Source organism: Tenrec ecaudatus, chromosome 15, assembly GCF_050624435.1.
Source record: "Tenrec ecaudatus isolate mTenEca1 chromosome 15, mTenEca1.hap1, whole genome shotgun sequence".
NCBI classification, from domain to species: domain Eukaryota; kingdom Metazoa; phylum Chordata; class Mammalia; order Afrosoricida; family Tenrecidae; genus Tenrec; species Tenrec ecaudatus.
In genome coordinates this window covers 115307953-115334392 of record NC_134544.1, presented here as the reverse complement: position 1 = coordinate 115334392, position 26440 = coordinate 115307953, and the positions used below count along the sequence as shown (strand labels likewise).

The following is a 26440-nucleotide window of genomic DNA, read 5'->3' as shown; positions in this document are numbered from 1 at the left end:
TTCACCTCTTCCTGGACCAAATGAATACCTTTGAATGTCTTTTCTTTGTCTTATGTTGTTAGCTAGGACCTCCAGTATGATGTTAAATAGTAATAGAGACAAGGGGCATCCTTGTCTGGTCCCCGTTTTCAGTGGAATTGTTTTCATCTTTTCTCCATTAACTACCACATTGGCTGTTGGTTTAATATATAGCTTATATAATATTGAGGAATTTTCCTTCTATACCTGTCTTCTTGAGTGTCTTAAACAGGAATGCTTGTTGGATGTTGTCAAATGCATTTTCTAAATCTATAGATATTATCATGTGGTTCTTATCATTTTTCCTGCCAATGTGGCGAATAATACCGATGGTATGTTGAACCATCCCTGCATCCCTGGGATGAATCCCACTTGGTCAGGGTGAATTATTTTATTTTAATATGCTTTTTTATTCTATTGGCCATTATTTTGTTAAGGATTTTTGCATCGATGTTCATTAGGGATATTGGTCTGTAGTTCTCAATTCTTGTGGGATCTTTGTCCGTTTTAGGTATCAGAGTTATACTAACTTCATAAAAAGTTTTGGAGTTTTCTGTCTTTTTCTATGTTCTGGAAGGGTTCTATGTGTAGGATTGGTGTCAGTTCTTCCCTGAAGGCTTGGTAGAATTCTCCTGTGACGCCATCTGGCCCAGGGGATTTTTTTGGTTGGTAATCCCTTAATAACCACGTCTATTTCTATTTATTTTTTTTAAATACAGAGGAGAGCACGAACGCAGTCCCCCACTACCACAAATTATGCAGTCAAGTTTCCCACATTTGGGAAAATCGCAGGGGTCAGCACATCCAGAGTGCAACCTTGTCTATTTCTTCCATTGCTATGGGTCTGTGGTTCATCTCAACTTTCATTTAGTTGATGTCTTTCAAATTTCTCTTCATATTTAGAAATGGAAAAACTGCTATGTTCAAGCACTTTTGTGGTAGGGCCTCTGTAATCAGACTTCTCCTTTGGAAAGGTTATCTCTGGGGAAACCTGGTGACATAGTAAGCTGTCAGTTGGGCTATTAATAAATTCAGCGTTTTGAAATGAAAGCCAGTGAGAGAAAAAGATAAGGCTTTCCACATTTATAAAGATTTACAGTCCAAGAAACCCATAGGGGCAGTTCTACCTTGTCCTATATGATAACTGGAATTGGAACCAATTCAATGGCAGTGGGAGTTTTTGAATAGTTATCTCTACAAAGTTATCAGTTGAGCTAAAAACTTCTAGGTCAGTGATTCAAGCCCACTAGTGGCTCCTATAAAGATCTACAGTCCCAGAGACCCAAAGGAACAGTTCTGCTGTTCTATAGGGTCACCAAGAGTAAAAATTAACTTAATGGTAGTGTTTTTGTCCCTAAGTGTTTTGTCCCTAAGTTGGCTCTGGGCCAAAGAGACTTTATTAGGAGGAATGTTTTCACAGTTCTGAGTAAGTCTCTCCAATGCCTATTTTGTTGGTAAGAGATCATTAACCACAACACATTTAAGAACTAGTTAATGCAAGAACACTTAGTTCTAATAACCTGGCATTCTGTGATGTTCACTTTCCCAACACAATCACTGAAGACAAAATGGGTGCAGAAGCAAATGTGGTAAAGAAACAGATGGTGCCCGGTATCAAAAGATATAGCATTTGGGGGCTTAATGGTTTGAAGATAAACAAGCAACCATCTAGATGAGAAGCACCAAAGCCCACATGGAAGAAGCACACCAGCCTGTGTGATCACGAGGTGCTGAAGGGATCAGTTATCAAAGAACAAAAAAATCATATCATTATATGCTCACCTCCCTGATATGATCGCTGAAGACAAATGGGTGCGTAAGTAAATGTGATGAAGAAAGCTGATGGTGCCCGGCTATCAAAAGACACACCGTCTGAGGTCTTAAAGGCTTGAAGGTAAACAAGCGGCCATCTAGCTCCGAAGCAACAAAGCCCACATGGAAGAAGCACACTAGCCTGTGCGATCACGAGGTGTCGAAGGGATCAGGTATCAGAACAAAAAATCATATCAATGTGTATCAGAGGGAGTTCAGAGTGGAGATCCAAAGCCCATCTGTAGACAATTGGACATCCCCCTACAGAAGGGCAGTGGGGAGGAAACGAGCCAGTCAGGGTTCAGTATAGCACTGAAGAAACATACAACTTTCCTCTAGTTCCTTAATGCTTCCTTGCCACCCCCTATCATGACCTCAATTCTACCTTACAAATCTGGGTAGAGCAGAGCATGTACATGGGTACAGATAAGAGCTGGAAACACAGGGAATCCAGGACAGATAAACCCCTCAGGACCAATAATGAGAGTAGTGATACCAGGAGGGTAAAGGGAAAGTGGGGAGAGAAAGGGGGAACTGATCACAATGATCTACATACAACCCTTTCCCAGAGGGATGGACAACAGAGAAGTGGGTGAAGAGAGACATCGATCAGTATAAGACATGAAAAAATTCTGATAAATTATCAAGGGTTCATGAAGGAGGGAGGGTGGAGAAGGGGAGAAATGAGGAGCTGATACCAAGGGCTCAAGTAGAAAGAAAATGTTTTGAGAATGATGATGGCAAGAAATGTACAAATGTGCTCGACACAATGGATGTATATATGGATTGTGATAAGAGATAGAAGTGCCCCCAACAAAATGATTTATATAAAAAAGAACTAGTTAAATAAATATAATTGCTATTTATGTTACTAGCCAGAGAAGTAACAGAAAAAAAATCTTGCATATTAGGAAACAAATCATTACAAAACGTTCTTACACCTCAACTGCTTAAATGCAGGAAAATGAGCATTTTAAAACCTCAATTCTTCTAAATTAGGAGTTTCAATTTCACTTTACAGGAGAAAATTAGTTATGTATCTATTTAGGAATAAGTGTGCCAGACAGGAACATATTTGCACTGGATTTCTACATTAACAGACATAGATAAGAGAATTGCAGTTAGTGTTTAGGAGTGAGCTACTGAGGGGGTGAAAAAATAAAATCAATAGCTCAAAGTATTAAGTTGAAAGCCAGCACAGGATAAGAAATAAAATCAAGCCCTTTTCATCCCTGGCTGTCTGAGCGTTCTGTGCCATCATGAATGACACGGTAACCATCCGGACCAGGAAGTTCATGACCAACCGACTACTTCAGCGAAAACAAATGGTCATTGATGTCCTTCACCCTGGAAAAGCAACAGTGCCTAAGACAGAAATTCGTGAAAAACTAGCCAAAATGTACAAGACCACACCAGATGTCATTTTTGTATTTGGATTTAGAACCCATTTTGGTGGTGGCAAGACTACTGGCTTCGGCATGATTTACGATTCTTTGGATTATGCAAAGAAAAATGAACCTAAACACAGACTTGCAAGACATGGTCTGTATGAGAAGAAATCCAGGAAGCAACGCAAGGAGCGCAAGAACAGAATGAAGAAAGTCAGGGGGACTGCAAAGGCCAACGTGGGTGCTGGCAAAAAGAAAGAATAAAGCATCTACAGTGACTTGATCTGCACTGGTTATGTGGATTTTTCACCAGAGAATTAATAAACTATAAAATCTTAAAAAAAAAAAAAGAAATAAAATCAAGTAAGAATATATGGAATACCGTATATACTCGTGTATAAGCCGAGTTTTTCAGCACATTTTGGATGCAGTTTTGTGGTGAGCTGAGATTCTGGTCAGCTGATACTGGAGTATATACGGTATGTGGAATGCTTTCCATGCACTCCCTGTTAGTTATCATATATTGCCTTTTTACTAAAATATCAGTGACCAGAACTGGCTGCACAATTGTTTTTTCTTCTTCTTCTGAAAACAGAACTGATATCAATACAAAAAATTTTGATGTCACTAAAGGAAACTGACAAAAATCACCCAGTCTCAGGTAGTCTACCATTAATATGTATTATATAGAGGTCCACTTAACCGTGACTAGATAAAACATTTCCATGCAGATAGGACAGTCTGGCTAAAGGTACACTTCAATGTCTGCATATATAATTAATGAATGTAAGACAAAGGCTTTTTTCTCCTTCAAATTGAAAGCATTCTGCCCCAATATACTCCTTATGCAGTGTTTTAGTCTTAGTCAGCATTACTGAAACTATGTAATATAATTATGTGACAGACTCACTTTAAGCTTCTAGGCATTGGTACAAATTTGGATTTTAGGGAAAATCAAGCTAACATTTTTATAAAAAGCTATTGACTTTGTTATTTGCAAAAAACAATCTTACTTTTCCTTAGCAATTACACTTGAAATTTCTATGAACTGCAAAGAGAGGTATTTACTGATGGTGTAGTAGTTACACTTTAGGCTGAAAACCTCATGGTTGGCAGTTCGAAACCACCAGCAGCTCCACGGGAGAAAGATTGGGTTGTAAATAGTTAACGTCTCTGAAACCCACAGGGGGTCAATATGAGTGAACACTGACTCGATAGCAGTGAGGTTTTTTTTTCATTTGAGCTTTATTATCTCATGTAACAAAATTAAAGACTAAGCTTCTTTAATATGTTCATTTACAGCAGTGGTTCTCAACCTTCCTAATGCCATGACCCTTTAATACAGTTGCTCATATTGTGGTGACCCTTCTCAACCATAAAATTATTTTCATTGCTACCTCAAAACTGTCATTTTGCTACTGTTATGAATCAGGCAACTTCTGTGAAAGGGTCGTTCAACCCCCAAAGAGGTTGCGACCCACAGGTTGAGAACCGCCGATTTACAGACCTTCACGAAGAGCCTAATCTAAAACCACAATTTGCTGTTTATTTATTTTATGTTCCATAAGCAAATCAAGTAGGAATGTAGAACTTATGTAATTTTTATAGAAAGGAGACCTGTTGGTGCTCTCAGGTAACTGTTGGACTACTTACAAGGTTGGTGGTTCTAACCTACCAGTGTCACCTTGGGAGAAAGATGAGGTTGTCTGCTTGCTATGAACTGGAATCGACTCACTCAAAGACAGTTGGTTTGGCTTAAAGATTGAATTTTTATAGTAATTTAAGTGTTTGTATTTAATTTCCCCCATTTGACATGTATACTTTTGTATATATATGATATTATACATAGATATGTATTTATTATTTTCTACTCCCTCTAAAATATATTTCACATGAAATTAAATATTAAGTTTTAGAAATCGAGGTTGATACAATTTGCTCACTTAAACCACATGGTAAAAGTCTGTATTGATTTAAAAGTACTGATTTTCAAATATGAGTGTTGTATAGATTTCATTTGCTTAAGATTCAGAGAAAAGCAAGTTGATTATACTTATTTTTAAAAAGTTTAAAAAACACTGAAGGAATGTATGGATCGTGATAAGAGATTTAAGAACCCCAAATAAAAGTATTTGTAAAAAAGCTTAAAAAATTTAGAATTCCTTTTGTAAAGTACTATATATATATCATACACAGACAAAATGAACTCTGTAATGGAATTGGTCATTAAGTGGTCTTCTAGAAGTGTCATTGCTTACAATGTGCTGTTGAATGTATCTAATGGATACATAAAGTGTTTATTTCATTTCTCCCAAGTACTGCCATTGCACAGGCTTATGTGAAAAAAAGTGCTGGAAATCTGACATGGTGTTTTCTGTTACTCGACAATTCTACAACAGTTTTAATAAAGGGGATTGCTAACAGTTCTGATTATGTAAAATAATGCTGTCGGGCTATAAATGGATGGTAATTTTTTATGTTAAGTCCATTCCTACTATCAAATGAATACACTAGAAGTTATAAAGCATGTCATCTAGGAAACAGGAAAACTAAAATACTCCTAACATTTTAACTTTAAATGATAAACATAAGACTTTAAATAAAGGTATATTAACAAGCAAACTCTTTGTGTTTAATAAAACTATCCAACCTAAAGGCCTAGTGATTAAATATATCTTTGGACATTATATATAGAGAGACATCTTTTAAAAACACCATATAATGTTTCAATAGTTTATATATTTCTAAGGTACGAAAGTTTGCTTTAGAACTTTCTAGGGTGAGGTTTCTCCCTATTTATGATTAAACTATTAACTCTTGTATATTTTTATTTAAATACTTAAAAAAAGAATCTTCCCAGTTGCTATTAGGTGCTGTCAAGGCAGTTCTGACTCGCAGTGACCTATCATAACAGAACAAGACAATGCATAGTCCTTAGTCATTAGCTGCTTTAATTCCATATGTGCATGGACCAGTAGTCATATTCTCATAGTTCCTGGAATACAAAACTGAGGAGATACATTTTATAAATTATGATAACATTTATAGTAGTACAATTTGCTATTTTAACAATGAAACATGAAGTCTTCCAATTATTGGCGATTTTGCCTCTTCTATGATAAAGAAATGCACTCAGTAAATACCAGGGGGTAATAATCAATCATTGTCTTTAAAATCTCCTGTTGTGTCGCAGACTCTGTGGCTAGTGTACATACCATAAGGAGCAAGTTCGTAGTAGCTTCTTAATAAATAAGGCCTGATTATTGGTAAAGAATAAGGTGACTAGTTCTTTTGAAAATGGAACTTTTAAAATTGTTTATAAAACAATCTAAGTAGTAAGACTAGTACCTACAATTGGTCACTAGATACGCAGCTGCTATGTTTCCACAGAAACATTTTTAATGAAAGAAGTGTGCTGGTTTGCATTCCAAGAGATACTCCTTACCTTGAAAACATGAGACACTTTGTAGGGCAGCTACTGTGTGTAGCACTCACATAAAGTACAATGCCCAACGAAATACACTTAACTGAGACATCTACACTAGAATGCCCTCTAACTCACTCCCAATTTATTAAGCTTTGAAACTCATAGCCGTGGCTATAGACTGCATGTGCAGCACTTAAAGTGTATCTGTCACATGGATGACATGATATACCGTAATTGATTACAATATTATCAGGCTGTCTATATAAAAATATCTACATGAGCAGTTAAATATAAAACAGTAGTTAAGTTCTGAATTTAGATTCAGTGAAGTTTGATAAAATTAAGTCTAACAAGGACCTCATTTAAAATAAATGATACATTTTGGGTATTTTTATCAGTCTTTTAGCAACTCCAAAATCTTTGCATGATACTTACTGATAATTTTTGCATCATTTCTTGAGGGACTTTGATCAAGTAATAATTCAGGTACGTTCACCAAATAAATATTCTGAAAAATCAATACATAGCTGATGAACATAGGAAACAATCAGGATTAGTGAAGATCAAAAAGTTATAGATGTGTTCTGCTCTCATTAAACATTTAAATTCAAATGAGATACCCTTTTTCTGTGGGAGTACTTTGTATAGCACTTTTAAAAATAACAAGTTGGTCAAAATGACAAATAAAAAATGAATTAAAATATTATTTTTAATTCTACTTTTCTAATAGTATTTCTTACTTTTTCATGGTAGATAATAAAATTTCAGATATTCTAATCCTGATTACATACAGCACAAAGATGGTCAAAGGACTCAGTTTGCAACTGGTAAGATGGACTTCCATATTATTTTGAAAGTAGAAATAGACAAAGCTTAGTGGATAATAGTGTTTGTTTCTTTTTCCTTATTAAGCCATATCTTCAGTGCTTAAATGATAATTAACAAATAAAGTGGTCAAAAACAGTTGCTGAATAACCGAGCCTAAAGAAAAGGAGGAATTGGGCACACAGGGTTGTCTCTCCCAAGTATAAAATATTCATAGCTAGATGATAATATCACTGATTGAATTAGGGGAACATGAATGGTAGAGAAAAGTAGTTCCACTTTGGTACAGTCATTTTAGAAATTCCTGTGGAAAGTCTAACTGGTGGTATAGAGGGCAACTAAATATATGAGGGGGGGTTAAAAGTACATGCACAGTGGCATTAAAAGAGAATGAACTTTTCCACGAACTTTTTGAAGCTCCCTTGTTTAAATCTAAGCCTTAAGACAAAGGTCAGGGATAGAGATAAATAATTGGACTTCAAAATACAGCTGCTAGTTAAAACCGTGACTATGGGCAAACTTTATCTAGGAGAACAAGTGGCATGAGGTGCCAGAAAGTAAAATCTTAGGAAAATCCAATACTGGAGTGTGTGAGAGGAAATGAAGACTAAAAACTCAAACCAAACTGACTGCCACCAGGTTGATTAGACTGTAACACAGGATAGAACTGTCCCTGTAGGTTTCAGAGACGGTAACTTTTAATGGAAACAGAAAGCCTTGTCTTTCTCTCACAGAGCAGCTAGTGGTTTCAAATTGCTCACCTTATAATGAACAGCCTCACTCATTAAACGGCCAGGGCTCCAAAAGAATAAATATGAAATTATCAAAGGATTGAGAGGGAACATTTATTTTGGGAGGCCAGTAAAAGCTACAAGAGAATTACGTAGTTTCAGAAATTAAAAAAAGGAGAAATTTAGGAAGAATAACCTGGTCAATTTGCCAAAAATAGAAATAGAAATAGAAAATACCTAGAAATAGAAAATACAACAACTAAAATGCAGCTCCATAGATCTGCCAGTTTGTTAATTTGTGATCTTTAGTAAAAACAGTTTTGCAGGAGTGGTAAAGGTTGGAGAAGAGCACAGTGGATTAAATAAACATGGATGTGCAATAACCGTGGTGACTTATGTGTTGCTATGACACTGGTATTTCAAATACCAACAGGGTCACCCACGGTCAACAGGTTCAGTAGGGCTTTCAGCCCAAGGAAGACAAGAGTAGGAAGCAGGACATGGCTGAAGAAACAGGTCAGTAAAAACCAGATCATTGTCTGCTATGTTGGGCACCTCAGGGTGGAAGGCACTGAAAATACCACCGAGAAGAGCTGCATTGTCAAAGGAGAGTCAATCTTAATGATGTGGATGCAGCTGAGTTTCAGGAATCTGCATTTGATAAGAGACACTTGCAAGCATCCACAAATAACTGGAACATGACATATGGGAAGTGTGAATCTAGGAAAAATGGAGGTTGGTAAATGCAAAAAGATTGGTATTTTAGGCTGAAATAGATTGTTAGTAGCCATTTTGTATCGGACAAATGGTCTACACTGTCAAAAATAACAAACTGAAGAGTAATGGCTTTGCATTGATTATCAAAAAGAACAAGTGAAGATCTATTCTAAAGTACAATGCTGTCAGTGATAGCAAAATATTCATACACCTACAAGAAATGCTAATGTGATTATTATTCAAATTTATGCAACCAACTACTCATGCCAAAGATGAAGAAATAAAAGGTTTTTATTAACTTCTGTAGTCTGAAATTGATAAAGCATGCAATCAAGATGCTTTGATAATTACTGTGATTAGAATACAAAAGTCAGAAACAAAATAGAACAGATAGTTAGAAAATATGGTCATGGTGATAGAAATAATGTCAGAGATTGAGTGATAGAATTTTGCAAGACAAATCTCTTTTTCAAAAAGAGATTTAAAATTTTAATTATTATTTTTAATTAAATCATTTTATTGGGGGCTTGTACTATTCTTATCACAATCCGCACATATATCCATTGTGTCAAGCACTTTTATACATTTGTTTCCCTCATCATTCTCAAAACATTTGCTTTCTACTTGAGCCCCTGGTATCAGCTCCTCATGAACCCTTGAAAATTTATAAATTATTATTATTTTGTCATATATTACACTATCCAATGTCTCCCTTGACCCACTTCTCCTCTGTCCATCCCCCAGGGAGGAGGTTATCTGTAGATCCTTGTAATCTGTTCCCTCCTTGTTCTTCAACCTCCCTCCACCCTCCTGGTATCACCACTCTCACCATTGGTCCTGAGGGGTTCATCTGTCCTGGACCCCTGTGTTTTCAGTTCCTACCTGTACCACTGTACATCCTCTGGTCTAGCCAGATTTGTAAGGTAGAATTGGGATCATGATAGTGGGGGGAGGAAGCATTCAAGAACTAGAGGAAAGTTGTATGCTTCATCATTGCTACCCTGCACCCTGACTGGCTCGTCTCCTCCCTGCAACCCTTTTGCAAGAGATGTCCAATTGCGCACAGATGGGCCCTGGGTCCCTACTCTGCATTCCCCCTCATTCACAATGCTATGATTTTTTTTGTCTTTGATGCCTGATACCTGATTGTTTCAACGCCTCGTGATCTCACAGGCTGGTGTTCTTCTTCCATGTGGGCTTTGTTGTTTCTCAGTTAGATGTCCGCTTGTTTATCTTCAAGCCTTTAAGACCCCAGATGCTATATCTTTTGATAGCTGGGCACCATCAGCTTTCTTCACTACATTTACTTATGCACTCGTTGGTAAGACAAATTTTTTACTCGTTGCAAATATTTTTCTATAACAGCATAAATAAGACAGATGGAATATACAGAATTTATTTCTATGTATTTATTTATTTGTGGAAAGACACATGGAGAAGCTCAATATCATCAGTTAAAACAAGGTCAGGGACTGACTGCAGACTAGATTATCATTGGTTCCTGAGCAAATTCAAGTTAAAGCTGAAAAAAATTAAAACATGCCCATGAGATCCAAAGTACAACCTACCGGAAAAAGTGTATCTTCCTTGAATAGAGACTATCTCATAAATGGATTTGACACATGGAACACTAATTACCAAAACCCAGATGATTTGTGGAATGGTCTCAAGGGAGTCATATATGAAAAAGCAAAAGGTGATTAAAGAGTCAGACAAGTGGGAAAAGAACCAAATGACTGTCAGAAGAGCCTCTTGAAACCTGCTCTTGAGTGGAACAAACAGCGAAGTCAAAGCTGAATACAAGATTTTCAAAGGTGACTGGAGGAGAAAAAGTAAAATGACACGATGAAGTGTGCAGCTGAAAAGCCAAAGGAGAACTTACTCAGAACTTCACAAGCACAATGAACTGGAGGAAACTATAAACCTTGTATTGCGATTCTGAAGAATTCTATGGGCAAAGTATTGGATGATTTATAAGAAGACAGACAGAAAACTGTCACTATATAAAAATAATTGACTGACATTCAGGTATTTTAGGAAGTAGCATATGACCAAGAACTGAGATGAGCCCAATTCTACCTTACAAATGCAGCGAGACCTGAGGCAAACCCCTCAGGGCCAGTGGTGAGAATGGTGATGCCGGCAGGGTGGAGGGAAGGTGGGGAAAAAAGGGGAAACAGAGTACAGGGATCTACATATGGCCTCCGCCCTGGGGGAAGAACAGCAGAGATGTGGGTGAGGGGAAACGTTGGACAATGTAAGCTACGACAAAATAATAATAATTTTTAAATTATCAAGGGTTCATGGGGGAGGGAGGAAAGGAGAGAGAGGGGGAAAATGAGGAGAGGATACCAGGGGCTCAAGTAGAAAGCAAATAAAATCACCTTTACCTGAATAATATCCTTTAAGTTTTTACTTCAGTCACACTGAAAGAGCCACATGTGGTTCTTGAGGTGCAGTTTGCCAACCCCTGGTCTAGCCCATTGCTTTATATTCCCTCCTTTTGGTGTTTTTGTCATGCAAAAGGTCATCTCAATACTTAATATTTCTTAACTTTTGGAGAAATAAAATCTTGATGACAATGAGAGGTCCTAGATTTTCAAGTATATTGTGAAACTGATTATTCTTATATGTTCACTGCTACTGTAAGTGACGTCTGCTCACTTATTTTATCTTTTAAATCAGTGGTTGTCAACTTTCCTAATGCTGCAACCCTTTAATATAATTCCTCATGTTGTGGTGACCCCCAACCACAAAATTATTTTTGTTGCTACTTCATAACTGTAATTTTGCTGTTATAAATCATAATGTAAATATCTCATAGGCAGGATTTATTTTCATTGTTACAATTTGAACATAATTAAACATAACTAAAGCATAGTGATTAATCACAAAACAATATGTGATTGTATATTGTGAAATATTATGGGTTTTCTGATGGTCTTAGGTGACCCCTGTGAAAGGGTCGTTTGACTTCCAAAGGGGTCGTGACCCACAGGTTGAGAACCACTGTTCTAAATGGTTGCAGAGATCAGATGTTCTCATACTTATTTGAATTACTGCTCTCTTTTGAAAAAAAAAAATTACTCTGTCCCCTGGCAATTACAATTTTTTGTACTATCAGAAATAGTATGTCATTGGGAAACTGGTGTAGATGAAGGGTATTGGTATCTGAATGTTAATTTTATATCCAGTTATGACTGGATATGAAGGAGCCCTGGTGGCATAATGACTACACATTGGGCTAACCACAAGGTCAGTAGTTTGAATCAATCAACCACTACCACTCCTCCTCAGGAGAAATAGGAGGCTACAAGGATTTGCACAGCCTCAGAAACCCTAAGGAGTAGTTCTACTGCGACTTTCTTTTTTTTTTTTTTTTTACATTTTATTAGGGTCTCATACAACTCTTATCACAATCCATACATATCATACATCAATTGTATAAAGCACATCTGTACATTCTTTGCCCTAATCATTTTCAAAGCATTTGCTCTCCACTTAAGCCCTTTGCATCAGGTCCTCTTTTTTCCCCTCCCTCCCCACTCCCCCCTCCCTCATGAACCCTTGATAATTTATAGATTGTTATTTTGTCATATCTTGCCCTATCCGGAGTCTCCCTTTCCTGCCTTCTCTGCAGTCCGTCTCCCAGGGAGGAGGTCACATGTGGATCCTTGTAATCAGTTCCTCCTTTCCAACCCACTCACCCTCTACTCTCCCAGTATTTCTTAAGGGGTTGACTTAAATGCAGTGGATTTGGGTTGGAGGTGGGGGTGGGGGGAGAGGGGAGATGCTGGTTTAACCAATGGGTAGATTATTTTATTATTTGTGATAGTTGGATGATTTTATCTCAACTCGACACTACTGGCTAGGAGTGGAGTCAACCTGGTAATCAAGTGGTGGTTTGATGACAGCTTCTTGGGGGGTTGGCCTTTTGTAAGAGAGTGAGGGGCTCTGGGAACTGCCTCCTTTTCAGCCACTTTGCCTTCCTCCTTACAGCTATTTCACGGAAACTGTGTCAGCCTCCAGGGGCCACCCCACATGGGTTGTCTGACCTTGAGAGCTGTAAGTGCCCTGCCATTTTTCCACCCACCTTGGAGCCATGAAACCCTGTACATCATTCATAATTCAGGATAAAGTCTAGGTATTTGCTTTTGCAGCCTCCTGGATCATTCCAACACCCTTCAGGCCCAGGTGGTAGTGTTGTGCACTTTGGGAAATACTGTTCTATAAAATGAACAAACAAACATACCTCACTGCCATGGAGTCGATTCATACTCACAGGATGAGTTAGAACTGCTTCTTATGGATTTCTGAGACTTCAAATCGAGTAGACAGCCTCATCTTTCTCCCACAACAAAGCTGGTGGGTTTGAACTACAGACTTTGTGGTTAGCATCTCAGTGCACGCCTACTACTATACCACCAGAGTGCTTCTACCTTAAACAGTATTCCATAAGATTAATTTCCCCCCACCATGCTATTTTAGAGCTATCACTGCTCTATCACTGCTTGCTTTTTAAATGAGCGTTTTAAAGCCCATTTTCAACAAGATCCAGCATTAGAATTTTGTAGCAATTGTTTTATCTGTGTGAACACTCTTTGACTCCCGCCTTTCATTCTTCTTTTTTCATGAGCTCTCAGGTGGTTTTTAATATAAAGCTGTATGATAAAAATGGCTTTCAGCTAAATGGTTTCCAAATAAGAATAGTAAAAGCTAACCATAGTGAATTCATCAGAGATCTAGAAAATTCAATTGTATAAAACACAATCTCATTTATTGTAAGATTAACAAAATGACAAGATAGGCCTGCACAACTAGCTGACCAATAGGTTTGGCGGTCTAGCTATACATTCTAAAACCCTGCCTGCAGAATCATAGTGTGATGAGAATTCTGTATCCCACGTTTGGATAGGACTTCTGGCAGCAATTCTGGAAATCTCTTGCTTAGTTGGCTTCCATTGTGGTGGTCTGATTTCTGAGCAAGATGTTTGTTATGGATGCATCCTGCAGGGAAAGTCTGTGCCCATCAGGGAAAGGCCCCCTTCTAGAGCTGAAAGTTAAAAGAAGCCAGTGAGCAGACAGACTGGTATGCTTGTTATGTTAGCCACCTGGGTCTACTGGTGGAGTGGAAGTGTGGGGGGAAAAGAGGGGCTGAGTTTGGACATGTGCTAACGACACTCATTCACCTGCTCTGGAGAGGCTAGAGATGAAATGGCTGGCTGGACTGAAGTTAGGGAGTTACATGGATTCCTGAGACTATGGGTAGTTATGACCGAGTCCATGGGGGGCTAGAATTGAATAGCGTGAATGAGAAGGAGCTAGCTTAGCTGAGGTGCAGAGAGGTAGTTCCCAAATGATCTACCTTGGATAACTAGGGCTGATATAATCAGAACAAGACCCATCAGGGAAAGAGAGTTATCTGACATTGTGAGATGGTATAAACTGCTGAAATTTGAATGGACTTTGCTTATGGTCAAAGTTCCTACCAGAAAAGACGATTCTTCACATCGTGAAAAATTCTTGTCTTCTCAGAGTACTGGATTATTAGGGATGGGTAACTCAGAAATTTGGTATCTACAATGGGAGGTCAGGGGGAGATAAATGCACGAGGGGCTGACTTACAAGCTTTATAGGAATGCTCACAGGAAAATGAGTAAAGCGGGGACGCTCAATTTTCTTGTATGACAGGAACACTGATTAGAAGAGCTAGGGAGTGGTCTGCAGTGAATGACTTATTTAATGTGGTCCTTCTAACCAGTCTCTGTAACTTCCTCAATCTTTTCCTAATGGCTGTGGGTAAGCGAAGACAGGGGTAGATATTGATAGGATTCAGTTGTGATTGCATCCTGCTGGCTATAAAATGAGCAATCTCAGAAAGTGGGGTGAGGGGGAACCGTATCTCACTAACAATAAGAGAGAGAGGGCCCAGGGGAAGGAGGGGAAAAAAGGGGAGATGAAACCAAGGGCTCAAGTTGAAAGAAAGGTTTTGAAAATGATGATGGCAACATATGTACACGTATGCTAGATACAAGTGATGTATGGATTATTATAAGAGCTGTAAGAGCCCCCAATAAAATTATATATATAAATAAAACAAAAAATTATTATCATAAAAGAGAGCAAGGAAGACCTAGAGTAGAGAGCATCCTTTTGGACTCCAAGATCCCTGTGCAGTCAACCTCCTTGCTCAGGAGACAGCTTTCACACCAGATGAGTGGCAGAGGAACATCAGCAGTAGAGCCTGAAACCAAAGCACGAGGCAGGAACAGTGGGCTTCCCAACCCAGAGAACACGTAAAGCTGAGTGCTTTGGGGCAGAAGCTAGCTTGCAGAGTGGAGTATCTCCGGGCACCTAACCGGGAGAGCTGGAGATGAATGCCTTTTTTTGAGCATTTATTGGCAACCCTTAAGGAGTTTTGTAACTCCCAGAGGCTAATGGACTCAGTGACTGAGAGGCCTGCCTTTGAGCGTGGCTCAGAAGAGGTTGTGCATCCTGGTCATCTGAACTTGTTAACTTACCTAATAATCTCCATAATCACAAGCATTAGCTGTGAGTTGTGTGTGGACACGGAAATGAATTACAGAACCCAGTCACAGAAGTGGAGTCCTGTGAAATAGGTTAAAAAGGGGGATAGAAGGTAGAAGGGATGTTTGACTTCTGTGACAGTCAGCTTTGGGAAGCTGGAGGAGGCAGATATGACACCACATCACTTTTTTCCTGCACATACTAAAAACTGCCTTTCAGAAAAATTGTCTCAATACAGTGTATAATGTCAACTTCACTTGTGCCTCATGAAAAACTGAATACTATTTAAATAAAAACTTTCATAGGACAATTGCACTTCTGCACGCTAGGTATTAGGCTACACTGGAGATTGTCCTGTGGATATCTGTAGGTCTTCCTTCTTACTGTTATACCAGGATTTTGCTGGTTTAGTGGGAGGAGGAACTATTTGCAAATCATTAGACCAGAAAGTGCAGTTCTGTCTATTGGAATGCCTGTATTTGCTTCTGTTTCCATTTTCATCTTCCTGTCCCTGCTCTGGAGACAGTGGTTACCATTGGGCTGCAATCCAAAAGGTCAGTAGTTCGAAACCACCAGCTGCTCTGAGGAAGAAAGACAAGGCTTTCTACTCTGGTGTACAGTTACCCTCTCCTCAGATCACGGGGCAATTCTATCCTGTCCTACAGGGTCACCATAAGTCAGCACTGACTCAATGGCAGTGAGTTGGTCTTCTGGTTTTATCCTTGCTCATATGTATCTTTGAAAAAAATTTTGTGAGAACTGTATGTAGTATTTAAAGTTTACATTTATTTTACTTTTGCAGCTCTCTCCATTTTCTTGTCCAATGATGTCTATACATTTTCGCTAAATTTTCCCTTGATTAGGATTATCAGAGGTTTGTCTACATAATTGATCTCAGAGAAGCAACTCCTGGTTTTATTCTATTTTGCTATATCATTAAATCGTCTTACACTAATTGTTTTCTTTCTTTAGATGTTTTCTGTGTCTTCTAATTTTTTTAGTATATTGACTCATTTCCCTTCTTTATGAATTTAAGGAAAAGCATGACTTTTTATTGAGTATTGTATAACGTTGGCCACATCCTACATGAATGGTTACACATGGAATGCCTACAATTTCGAGACTTGTCCTAAAGGATTATATTAGCTAAAAAACAACAAAATCCATGAAAGTTTCCAACAAGTATTTTGCCTCATTTCTCTAACATTTACTTTATATATTTTAAGTGTTACCATCTTTATTTTGTATTATACCCTGTATTAACACAAAACTACCTCCTGCCAGATGATGATTCTTTTATTTTATTTATTTGTGTAATAATATGCTATAATTCTCTAAAAAAGAAAAACACTGTGTATTTTTAAACCATTGGGGAAATGGTTATCATATAACTTGTATAAATAAGGTATTTCAAACAAAAGTTTACTACACCATTACTACCATTCCCTACTTTAAATGTTTTTAGTTTAATTTAGAATTAAATTCAGATTTTTGTACCAATTTAAGTATGAATGATCAAGTCTCAGTTATTTTGACATCATTTATAACACAAACTTTTCTTCACGACTTCCATCAAGATGGTGACTAAGTAACACATACCAGAGGGACTCCAATGAAATCAGTGTAGGAAAGTTACTAAGGGGAAAATTCCACACTGTCCGTCACAGGAAGAGCATCATAAAGATAATTAGGCACAGATCCACTAGGTTTTGAGGAACTGGAGGCTTTTGGCTTACCACAGTGGGGGTCAGCTAGGGTCCCTTAGCCCTTCCACTGTCTCGGCCAGGGCTGGGATCATTTGGAGCTGGCCTAAGGGTTTTCTCTCAATATAGCTACAGCTTGCCAGCTCCTCAGGCATGGTTTAAACCCCTCCAGCTCCATGGTCAGGGATCCAGGAGCAGTTATAATGTTACATTTGTTTCTCTCTCTTCCCTCTTTCCCACCAGTCTCAGTAGGCTGTTATTTTTTTTGCTTCTTTTTTTTTTACTCTTCCCTTTTATCTCACACACCACTGCCTACCCCCAGGCCACTCCCCTTAGCTTAGAGCCAATTAAACCTACCCTCCACACAGCTAGGGGAATTCTACCATCTGCAGCATAATCCAAAGGTGGGGAAAGCCTGCCCACCTTTCCCCAGAGAAATCCAGCCCACCTTCCTTCCTTTGGGGAAATTCAGACCACCCACCTGCCCTCTGCAGTACTTAACATGTGGCTGGAGAAATCCCATCCATCTTCTTCCTGTCTTCTGTGGCACCCTGTTGCAGCAGGCTGCCTGGATGTCCTAAGTGGCGCTACAAGCTGCTGAGAGCCACACAATCATGACTTCTTGTGAGATCACCCAGTGCAACACCATCCTCTCGGGTCCACAACCACCCAAACACAGCGTCCCCTGAGAGGACCATCCAACTTACTCTCCAAATAACAGAATAATGGTTGATCAGTGAAGCTACAGGAGGATAAAGCGGTAGATCAACTCCACAGTGGAAATTATCTGCAGGAAATTCGAAGAAGCATTGCTGAGTCTCCAAGAAAGAGCCCAGTGCTTTCAACTCTCTGCAAAATGGCACCTGGCTCCTCTAAAACAATGCAACACAAACATCAACCACGCCCAAAGACCTCAGTGAATAAACAGGAGATATAAAAGGCAATGGCAGAAGATGTCCTGAGCCTAACAATGTGAATAGAAGAAACAGACATTGATCTTCCAAAGAAAGAAATTTTCAGAATGCTACTTGGAGTCATACAGGATATGAAGGAAACAATACATAAAAAGGATGAAATGACAGAGGAGACAAAGACCACATACCAAAGTGAAATACAAGAGCTTAGGGATGAGATTACAACTGACTGGAGGAGGCAGAGAGCCAGTGACCTCAAGGACAGCCCAGCAGTCTTTAACAAACATGAACAAAAATCTAATAAGATCATCAGAGAAGCTGAAGAAAACTTAAGAGCTATGTCTGATGCTATGAAGAGGAACAACATTAAAATATTGGATTACCGAAGGAAGACACAACAAAGAAGACATCTGCAAAAATAATTAGAGAATTCTTGGAGGAAAACTTCCCCAGCTTCATGAATGAAAACTAGGCACCATTCAGGGGGGCCGAAAGAACACCAGCTAGACTGAATCCCAAGAAGAAGTAAACAAGGCACATAATAGTTAAACTATCCAACTTTAAGGAAAAGGAGAAACTCATGAGAGCAGGTAGGGAAAAACAGGCAATCACATATAAAGGTTTGCAAATAAGAATATGCTCAAACCTCAGTGGACATTATGAGGAAACCATGAATAATGTAAACCCATGAATACTCTATCTAGCCATATCTATCTAGATAGATGAAGAAGTAAGAGTCTTCCCAGGCAAGTAAAATGTCAAAGAATACATTAAAACAAAACTAACTCTACAAAAAAACAAACAAACAAAAAAAACCTTGCCGACCCAATATGGGAAGATCAGCACTCAATGAGCAAAAAACAAGAGACCACAACACAGAACAAACCAACCACAGGGCAACAAAGAGACAACTGCCCCCAAGATAGCATTTGTTTAAGGGTTGAAAATAGTCAAGAATGAAAAACAAGAATGAAAGACATCAAAGGTATTTACCTGGGGAAATAAGAGGTATAAGTATTGTCATTGGCAGATGATACGATTTTATATACGGAAAATTCCAAAAGCTCCACAAGGGGAGTATACTGGAAGCAATAGAGGAATATGGCAGAGTGGCAGGATACAAGATAAACAAACAGAAGTCTGTCGGATTGCTATACACATTGGATAAGACTACAGAAGTGGGGATCAAAATGTGGTACCCCTCACAATAACTAAGCACAAAGTGAAGTATCTAAGGATATACCTGACTAAAAAACCCCAAAAGATTTGTATGAGGGAAACTACAGAACACTATTATAAGAAACCAAGAGTGACTTCAAAAAAAATGTAAGACAATTCCATGCTCATGGATTGGAAGACTGAATATAGTAAAGGTGTCAGTTCTGCCCAAGGCATGAAGTAATTTTAATACAATTCCGATATAATTACCCTCAAATTTCTTCAAAGAAATGGAAAAAACTGATTACCAACTTCATATGGAGAGGGAAGAAGCCCAGAATTAGCAGAGAATTCCTCAAGAAGAAGGACACAGTAGGAGGGCTTGCTTTATCTGACTTTAGCACATAATATACAGTCACAGTTGTCAAAACCGCATGGTACTGGTATAATGACAGATACTCAGACCAATGGAAACGAACTAAAATTCCAGAAATAAAATCATCAACATACTGACAACTGATCTTCAATAAGGGCCCCGAAAATAGCAAATGGGAAGTAGATGCCCTCTTCAAAAAGTGGTTCTGGAAAAATTGGATATAGATCTGCAGAAAAATGAAACAAGACTCTTATCTCACTCCATGAACAAAAACAACTCAAGGTGGATCACAAACCTTGAGGAACAACCCTAAACTATTAGGGTCATCAATGAAGGAATTGGGACAAATCTGAGACTTTTGGTGCAAGGAATACATAGGCTATCAGAAACAGGGAAGTCCACAAATACAGATGAGTTACAAATTGACAAGTGGGATATTAGGAAGATAAAACACCTGCGTACATCAAAAGAATTTCACCAAGGGAGTAATAAGAAGTCCTTGGACTGGGGAAACATCTTTAACAATGACACATCAGACAAAGGTATTATCACTAAAATCTAAAATACTCTGCTGTCTTCCAAAAAGAAAAAAACTAATTGCTCACTGAGGAGGTGGGCAAAGGACCTGAACAGAAGTCTCACAAGGGCAGAAATCCAGATGGCCAATAACATGAGAAAATGTTCCCGATCATTAGCCATGAGAGAAATGCAAATTAAAAAAACTATGAGATACCACCTAACACCTTCAAAGACATCCCAATTCAAAAAAAATCAGGAAGCAAAAAGTGTTGGAGGGGCTGTGGTGAGAGAGGAACTCTCATCCACTGCTGGTGTACTTATAGGTATATACACCCACTATGGAAATCGATTTGGCGATATCTAAAACAGATGGAAATTGAGCTACCATATGACCCAGCAATCCCCTAACTGGTCATATATCCAGAAGAGGCAAGAAAGAATCCATGGCCAGATGTCTATGCTCCAATATTCATCGTGGCACAGTACACAATTGCAGGAGTCCAAATTTCCAGCAACAGACAAATGGATTAGACAACTGTGGTACATACATACAATGTAGTACTACGCATCTCTAAAAAGCAGTAATGGAACACATGAAGCACATCGCCACATGGGAAGAACTAGAGGAAATTATGCAAAGTGAAGTAAGCCAAGCACCAAAGGTCAAGTACAACATGCGTCCGCTGAGGTAAGCTTAAAAAATGCAAAACAGGCATAGGGAAAAAGCTACTGTATACAAACATTCCTAAAGTGAAGTCCAGGTAGTATGGCAGGGGCCAGAACAATTCCAGGGGTACATATGTTAGCCAACTAAAAAGGAGGGGGTAAAAAAAGAAAGAGAAAGACCTGGGTAGCTAGGGAGCAGGGCACTAACCCACCCAAGGGGAGGATATTGTTTTTACCTCCACAGGGAAAGAAGGGCCAGACTTCCACCCGGTGCAGCATACTGGCATGAAGCAGGGAACCAAGAGAGGTCTGAGGGGCTGGCCCCAATCCCAACTACATGGACAGTACCCCTCCCTGACAAAGAATTCACTTCAGAGGACAGCACTAAAGCTACAGCTCAGGAGTGGGACATGTCTCATAAGGGCACACAGGAGCAAATGAAGGGAAAGGAAGAGAGAGTAGAGCACATCCTGGCCCACCAAGCCCTGAGGATGATATTCCCACTCAAAACAGCTAAAGCACAGAGAGGACCATAGGGCTGGCCTCACTACAAGACTCAACGTCCTTCACTGACCAAAAGCACTAAGGGGAACAATGCTGGTAACACAGTGAGGGAACTGCACCTGATATAACACCACCACCACACTGAGGCGAAAAAGCAAGGGGAACAGAGCAAGGAAGTTCCAGGGAATAATAAAAATAAACTTTGGGGCCAGGGCATGACACCCCATTAGACTCAACTGGAAAACAGACTTGGAACTATTTATAAACTTTATTTATTTTTTTATCATTGACTTTTGTAGTTGTTTTTTCTTTTGTTGCTTTGTTTTGGTCTGTCTTGTTTTTGTACATAATACTACCTACCTCTGCATGTCTATCTAGATAAGATAAAAGGGATAAACAATGTGGAGGAGAAAATAATGGGACCAACGGTTCTGGGGGGACATTGGAGAGGGGAGTGGGGAGGGGGAGGTTGGAAGTGGGTGTTAACAACCCTTGGGAGAAGGGAACAACAAGTGATCTAAATCAATGGTAAGGGGGGTATAAGAGGCTTGGTAGGGCTTGATCAAGGGCAAAGTAACTGAGGAATTACTGAAACTCAAATGAAGGCTGAACATAATAGTGGGACAAGAGGAAAGTAAAAGGAAATAGAGGAAGGAACTAGGAGGCAAAGGGCATTTATAAAGGTCTAAATACAGCATGTGTATATGTAAGTATATTTATATGTGATGATGGGGAAATAGATTTATGTGTATATATTCATAGGTTTAGTATTAAGGTATCAGATGGACATTGGGCCTCCATTTAAGTACTCCCTCAAAGCAAGAACATTTTGTTCTATTAAACTGGCATTCCATGATGCTCACATTCCGGACACGATTGCAGAAGACAAAATGGGTGCATACGCAAATGTGGTGAAGAAAGCTGAGAGTGCCCAGCTATCAAAAGATATAGCGTCTGGCATCTTACAGGCTTGAAGATAAACAAGTGGCCATGTAGCTGATAAGCAACAAAGTCCACATGGAAGAAGCACACCAGGCTGGGTGATCACAAGGTGTTGAAAGGATCAGGGATCAGGCATTAAAAAACAAAAAAATCTTATGATTGAGAATGAGGAGGGATGTGGAGTGGAGACCCAAAGCCCATCTGTAGGCAATGGAACATCCCTTACAGAAGGGTCGCGGGGAGGAGTAGAGTCAGTCAGGGTGAAGTATAGCACCGATGAAACATACAACTTTCTTCTAGTTTGTCAATGTTTCTTTACCCCCCACTATCATGATCCGAATTCTACTTTACACATCCAGCTAGACCAGAGGATGTACACTGGTATTGATCAGAGATAGAAACACAGGTAATCAGAACATATAAACCCCTCAAGGACCAATAATGACAGTAGAGATACCTACCAGGAGAGTAAGGGTAAGGTGGGGGGGGGGGAGAGGGAGAATTGATCACAATGATCTACATAGCTCCTTCCCTGGACCACAGACAACAGAAAAGTAGGTGAAAGGAGACATTGGACAGTGTAAGACATGGAGAAATAATACTTTATAAATTATCAAGGCTTTGTGAAGAGGGGAGGGTGGGGAAGAATGTGGATCTGATACCAAGGCTCAAGTAGAAAGAAAATGTTTTGAAAATGATGGTAAGAAATGTAAAAATGTGGACACAATGGATTTATGTATCATTTGTGATAAGAACTGTACGAACCCCCAATAAAATGATTTACCTTGATTTTTATTCCCTTATATATAATGTAATATAAAAGCAGAACAGATGGTTCTGATTTAAAATGTATTTGAGAGTTGGGATGATTTGTATTTAAAAGTGTCTGATTTTCTAAAGCAGTGGTTTCTCAACCTTCCTAATGCCATGACCCTTTAATATAGTTCCTCATGTTGTGGTGACCCCCAGGCATAAAATTATTTTAGTTGGTACTTCATAACTGTAATTTTGCTACTCTTATGAATTGGGCGACCCCTATGAAAAGACTGTTAGACTCCCAAAGGGGTCATGACCCACAGGTTGAGAACTGCTGTTCTAAAGCATCTTAAAGTAAGTAATATGAAGTACACATGAAGGGGTACTTATCCCCTATCTTCAAAAGAAACGGGAAAAAGTTCTGCTGGCAGTATGCCTTTTTTCTGCACTTTTCCTGCTAGGAAAAGCAACTCGTTTTAAGTCAATGCACCCAGTGGCACAGCCTGGGTAGGTTGTCTCTGGTCACAGTGAATTTTTTTCATAAGAGGAGTTTTGTTCAAACCTTGATGGCCCATTTATGAGAACAGTGTGCAGTTGTGAAATTGTATTTCCTGTTCAGGAAAAATGCCACAAACTGTTGTGACACTGCACACAACTTACAGGGATAGTGCTGTGGGAAAAACTCAAGTGTACAAGTGGTTTGCTCTAAACAGGTGAATTGTCAATTGATGACAAACCTCGTTTTGGACATCCCAAGCGGATGAAAATGTCAACTCCTAGTGCATTTGGAGTTCGTTCTACCAGGTGAGACTGTTAATAAAGCTTTCTATTCAGAGGTTATGAAAAGACAGCACAACCGTGACACAAAAGACCTGATTTGTGGCAGATGGGGGACTGGCTTTGCCATGACAACGCACCTGCTCATGCATCTATCTCACTGCGCCAGTTTGGGGCAAAAAACAGCATGCCTCTATGCACCTTACTCACCTGACCTCACTATGTGTGACTTCTTTTTGTTTCCTCGAATGAAGAGGAACATGAAAGGACAGTGATTGAACGATGTAGAAGAGGTGAAGAAAAAAACAAGGAAGGTGCTATCAGCCATCTAAACAAATGAGTTTGAAAAATGTTTCCAAGAATGGAATGGCAGATCTGACAAATGTTGTATTAAGTGTGATGAAGAGTACTTCGAAGGTGATAAAGATGTTTTGTAAAAAAATTTAAACACATAGCTTTGAAAAAAATTCTATTGTGTGTGTGTGTAACCTTTGTATAGTTGCTGTGTGCAATGTGTTAATGTTATGTTCTCTGGATTTATAAAGATGCTAAAAGGCCCTCTCAATAAAATGGGGGGGGGGAAGGGAAAATAAAGCATGAGGTACTAAACTTACGTCAGAACTGACAAGAATTCTCACAACAGAATTCCATTAGAAGTTGGGTGCTACCTGTATTATCTAATTGCTTGTAGAAATTCTTTAAGATTTTACAAAGATAAGGTTTTTGCCTGATATATGGTGAGCCCTTTCAGTCTTTATACTGAAGATTTTCAATATGTGAAACTTTTCCCCCTGTTATATTTTGTTTTTCAACTGAGGTACATCAAAAATTTTTCTGAAATTTTATTTTGGATCTTTTCTTTAAAAACTTGTATTTCTAAAGAAATTTCTATTTTGTACCATTGTGGAGTCCAATTACTTATCCCCCAAAGTAAAAATGCATAAAGAGTCATTCATGCTAGAAAAGACATGAAGGATTTTGATTAGTAACTTTATTATTCAGAATGAAGTCGCAGTAGAAGTGGTAGTAGTTATGCATGGGGAAAAGTTCTGCAGTGGACTTGAATGAAATAAAGGGTTAAATTGTTTGCAGTGGGGGGTGGGGATCGGGATCAGGGAACTATGGCAAAGACAGGGACTCTTTATAAATGGTATTATGTAGCAAATACCTAGGTAGTATACTCACCAGTTGTAATAGCATTTTTAAGATACTCAAGACTTTTTTATAATTATAAACAAAGCAGATGTTACCAAATATGTCAAAGAAACTGTTGTATATAGATTATTTGAAACCAACCTGTGTAACTTTCCTCACCATCCGATAAAGGCACTTCTCTCTTTAGCAGCAACTCCAACTCCTCTGTTTCTGCTACATCCACTGGACGCTCCCCATGTTTGTTAGCTTGAAATGGGTTTCCACCATGACGGAGTAATAGTTTCACTATCTGCAATTTTAAATAGTAGGAAGATTTAGTCTATATCAACCAGGCTCTTGGTAACTCATAATATATGTGATGGAGTGAAATTTCTTAATGGCTCTTCTCCCCCAAATGATTGCTATGAAAATAGGGTATGTGTAATAGTAACAGAGGGGGCTGGTCAGTTTCATTACCATCCCTTGGCTATAAGGATGAGCCACTTTTGAAGCAGCTGCTGAGAGAGAAAGCCTAGCACCGTTGACAAAGCACATTCTAGATCTCTAAAATGGCTGATGCCGAGACCAAACACATCTGAGACTGTGACAAGGAGACTATGGGGCAGAGCAAATGGAGCAAGGCTATTAGTCTATGAAACAGAATGACAGGCCATCTTCCTAGTCTAAGAAAGCAGGGGCCAAGGGACCACATGGATGAGAGCTTGAGGACCAGGGAGTCTTGGCCGGATGAGGAGAAGTATTGTTGTGGGCCAATGAGTGAAGCCTCACTGCTACGGATCCTGAGTTGTGGTAATCTATTAACTTCCCTAATTTTATGCTAGGTGCCATCAAGTTGGTGCCAACCTATAGCGACCCTATGCACAACAGAACTGTCTGGTCCTGTGCCATCCTCACAATTTATTCCCTAATAAACTCCCATAATTGTGGGTATTGTCTGAGTTCTGCGGGGCCAATACAACGAATTATTGAGTCCAGCCCAGAAACAGTGCCATGGGAGGAACAGTCTTAGAGTATGTAGAGAAGGATGGAGTATGGAGGCAAGTCTGATTCCTGCTTTGTGGTAAATGGGGAAAGCAGAGGAGGTCAGCTCTTCCACCCCACCCCTCATGTTGTTTATTGTAATATCCACCTGGCTCATTTAATCTGCATTTCCCCTTCAGTTTCTACTCTATATCATCACTGTCTTTAAATTCCAGTCTGACTGACAACCCATTTGATAACCTTTCCTATGAGAAATTCTCTCCCCAATTTTTAAGTAGTCATTTTAGTACTTAAAATTCATTGGTTTTTTTTCCCGTTTGATCACAAATTCACTATTAATTGAGTACCTATTAACAAGTCCTAAGGAGTCCTGGTGGTGTAGTGGTTACACACTGGACTCAATCTGAAAGGTTAGCAGTTTGAAACTACCAGCAGCTCCACCGGAGAAAGATGAGGTTTTCTAGTCCAGTAAAGAGTTACAGTCTTGGAAACTCACAGGGACAGTTTTACCTTGTCTTATAGTTTTATCTTTTAGCTATTAGT

General features: G+C 39.0%; 1 protein-coding gene and 1 pseudogene across 6 annotated transcripts in view; one reads left to right on the top strand and one right to left on the bottom strand.

Annotated features, from left to right (window-relative positions):
• The window catches only part of ANKRD12 (ankyrin repeat domain 12), a 186043-nt gene that overhangs the window by 60744 nt on the left and 98859 nt on the right, over positions 1–26440 (bottom strand). For 5 of the 6 annotated variants that reach the window (XM_075533023.1, XM_075533025.1, XM_075533024.1 and 2 more), the window contains one exon: positions 25058–25205. In XM_075533023.1, coding sequence (XP_075389138.1) covers positions 25058–25205 — 148 coding nt within the window. Of the gene's footprint in view, positions 1–7080; positions 7154–25057; positions 25206–26440 lie in introns of all 6 variants that reach the window. The other variant, XM_075533028.1, reaches the window with a different exon arrangement.
• LOC142427902 (small ribosomal subunit protein eS24 pseudogene) lies at positions 3058–3509 on the top strand (annotated as a pseudogene).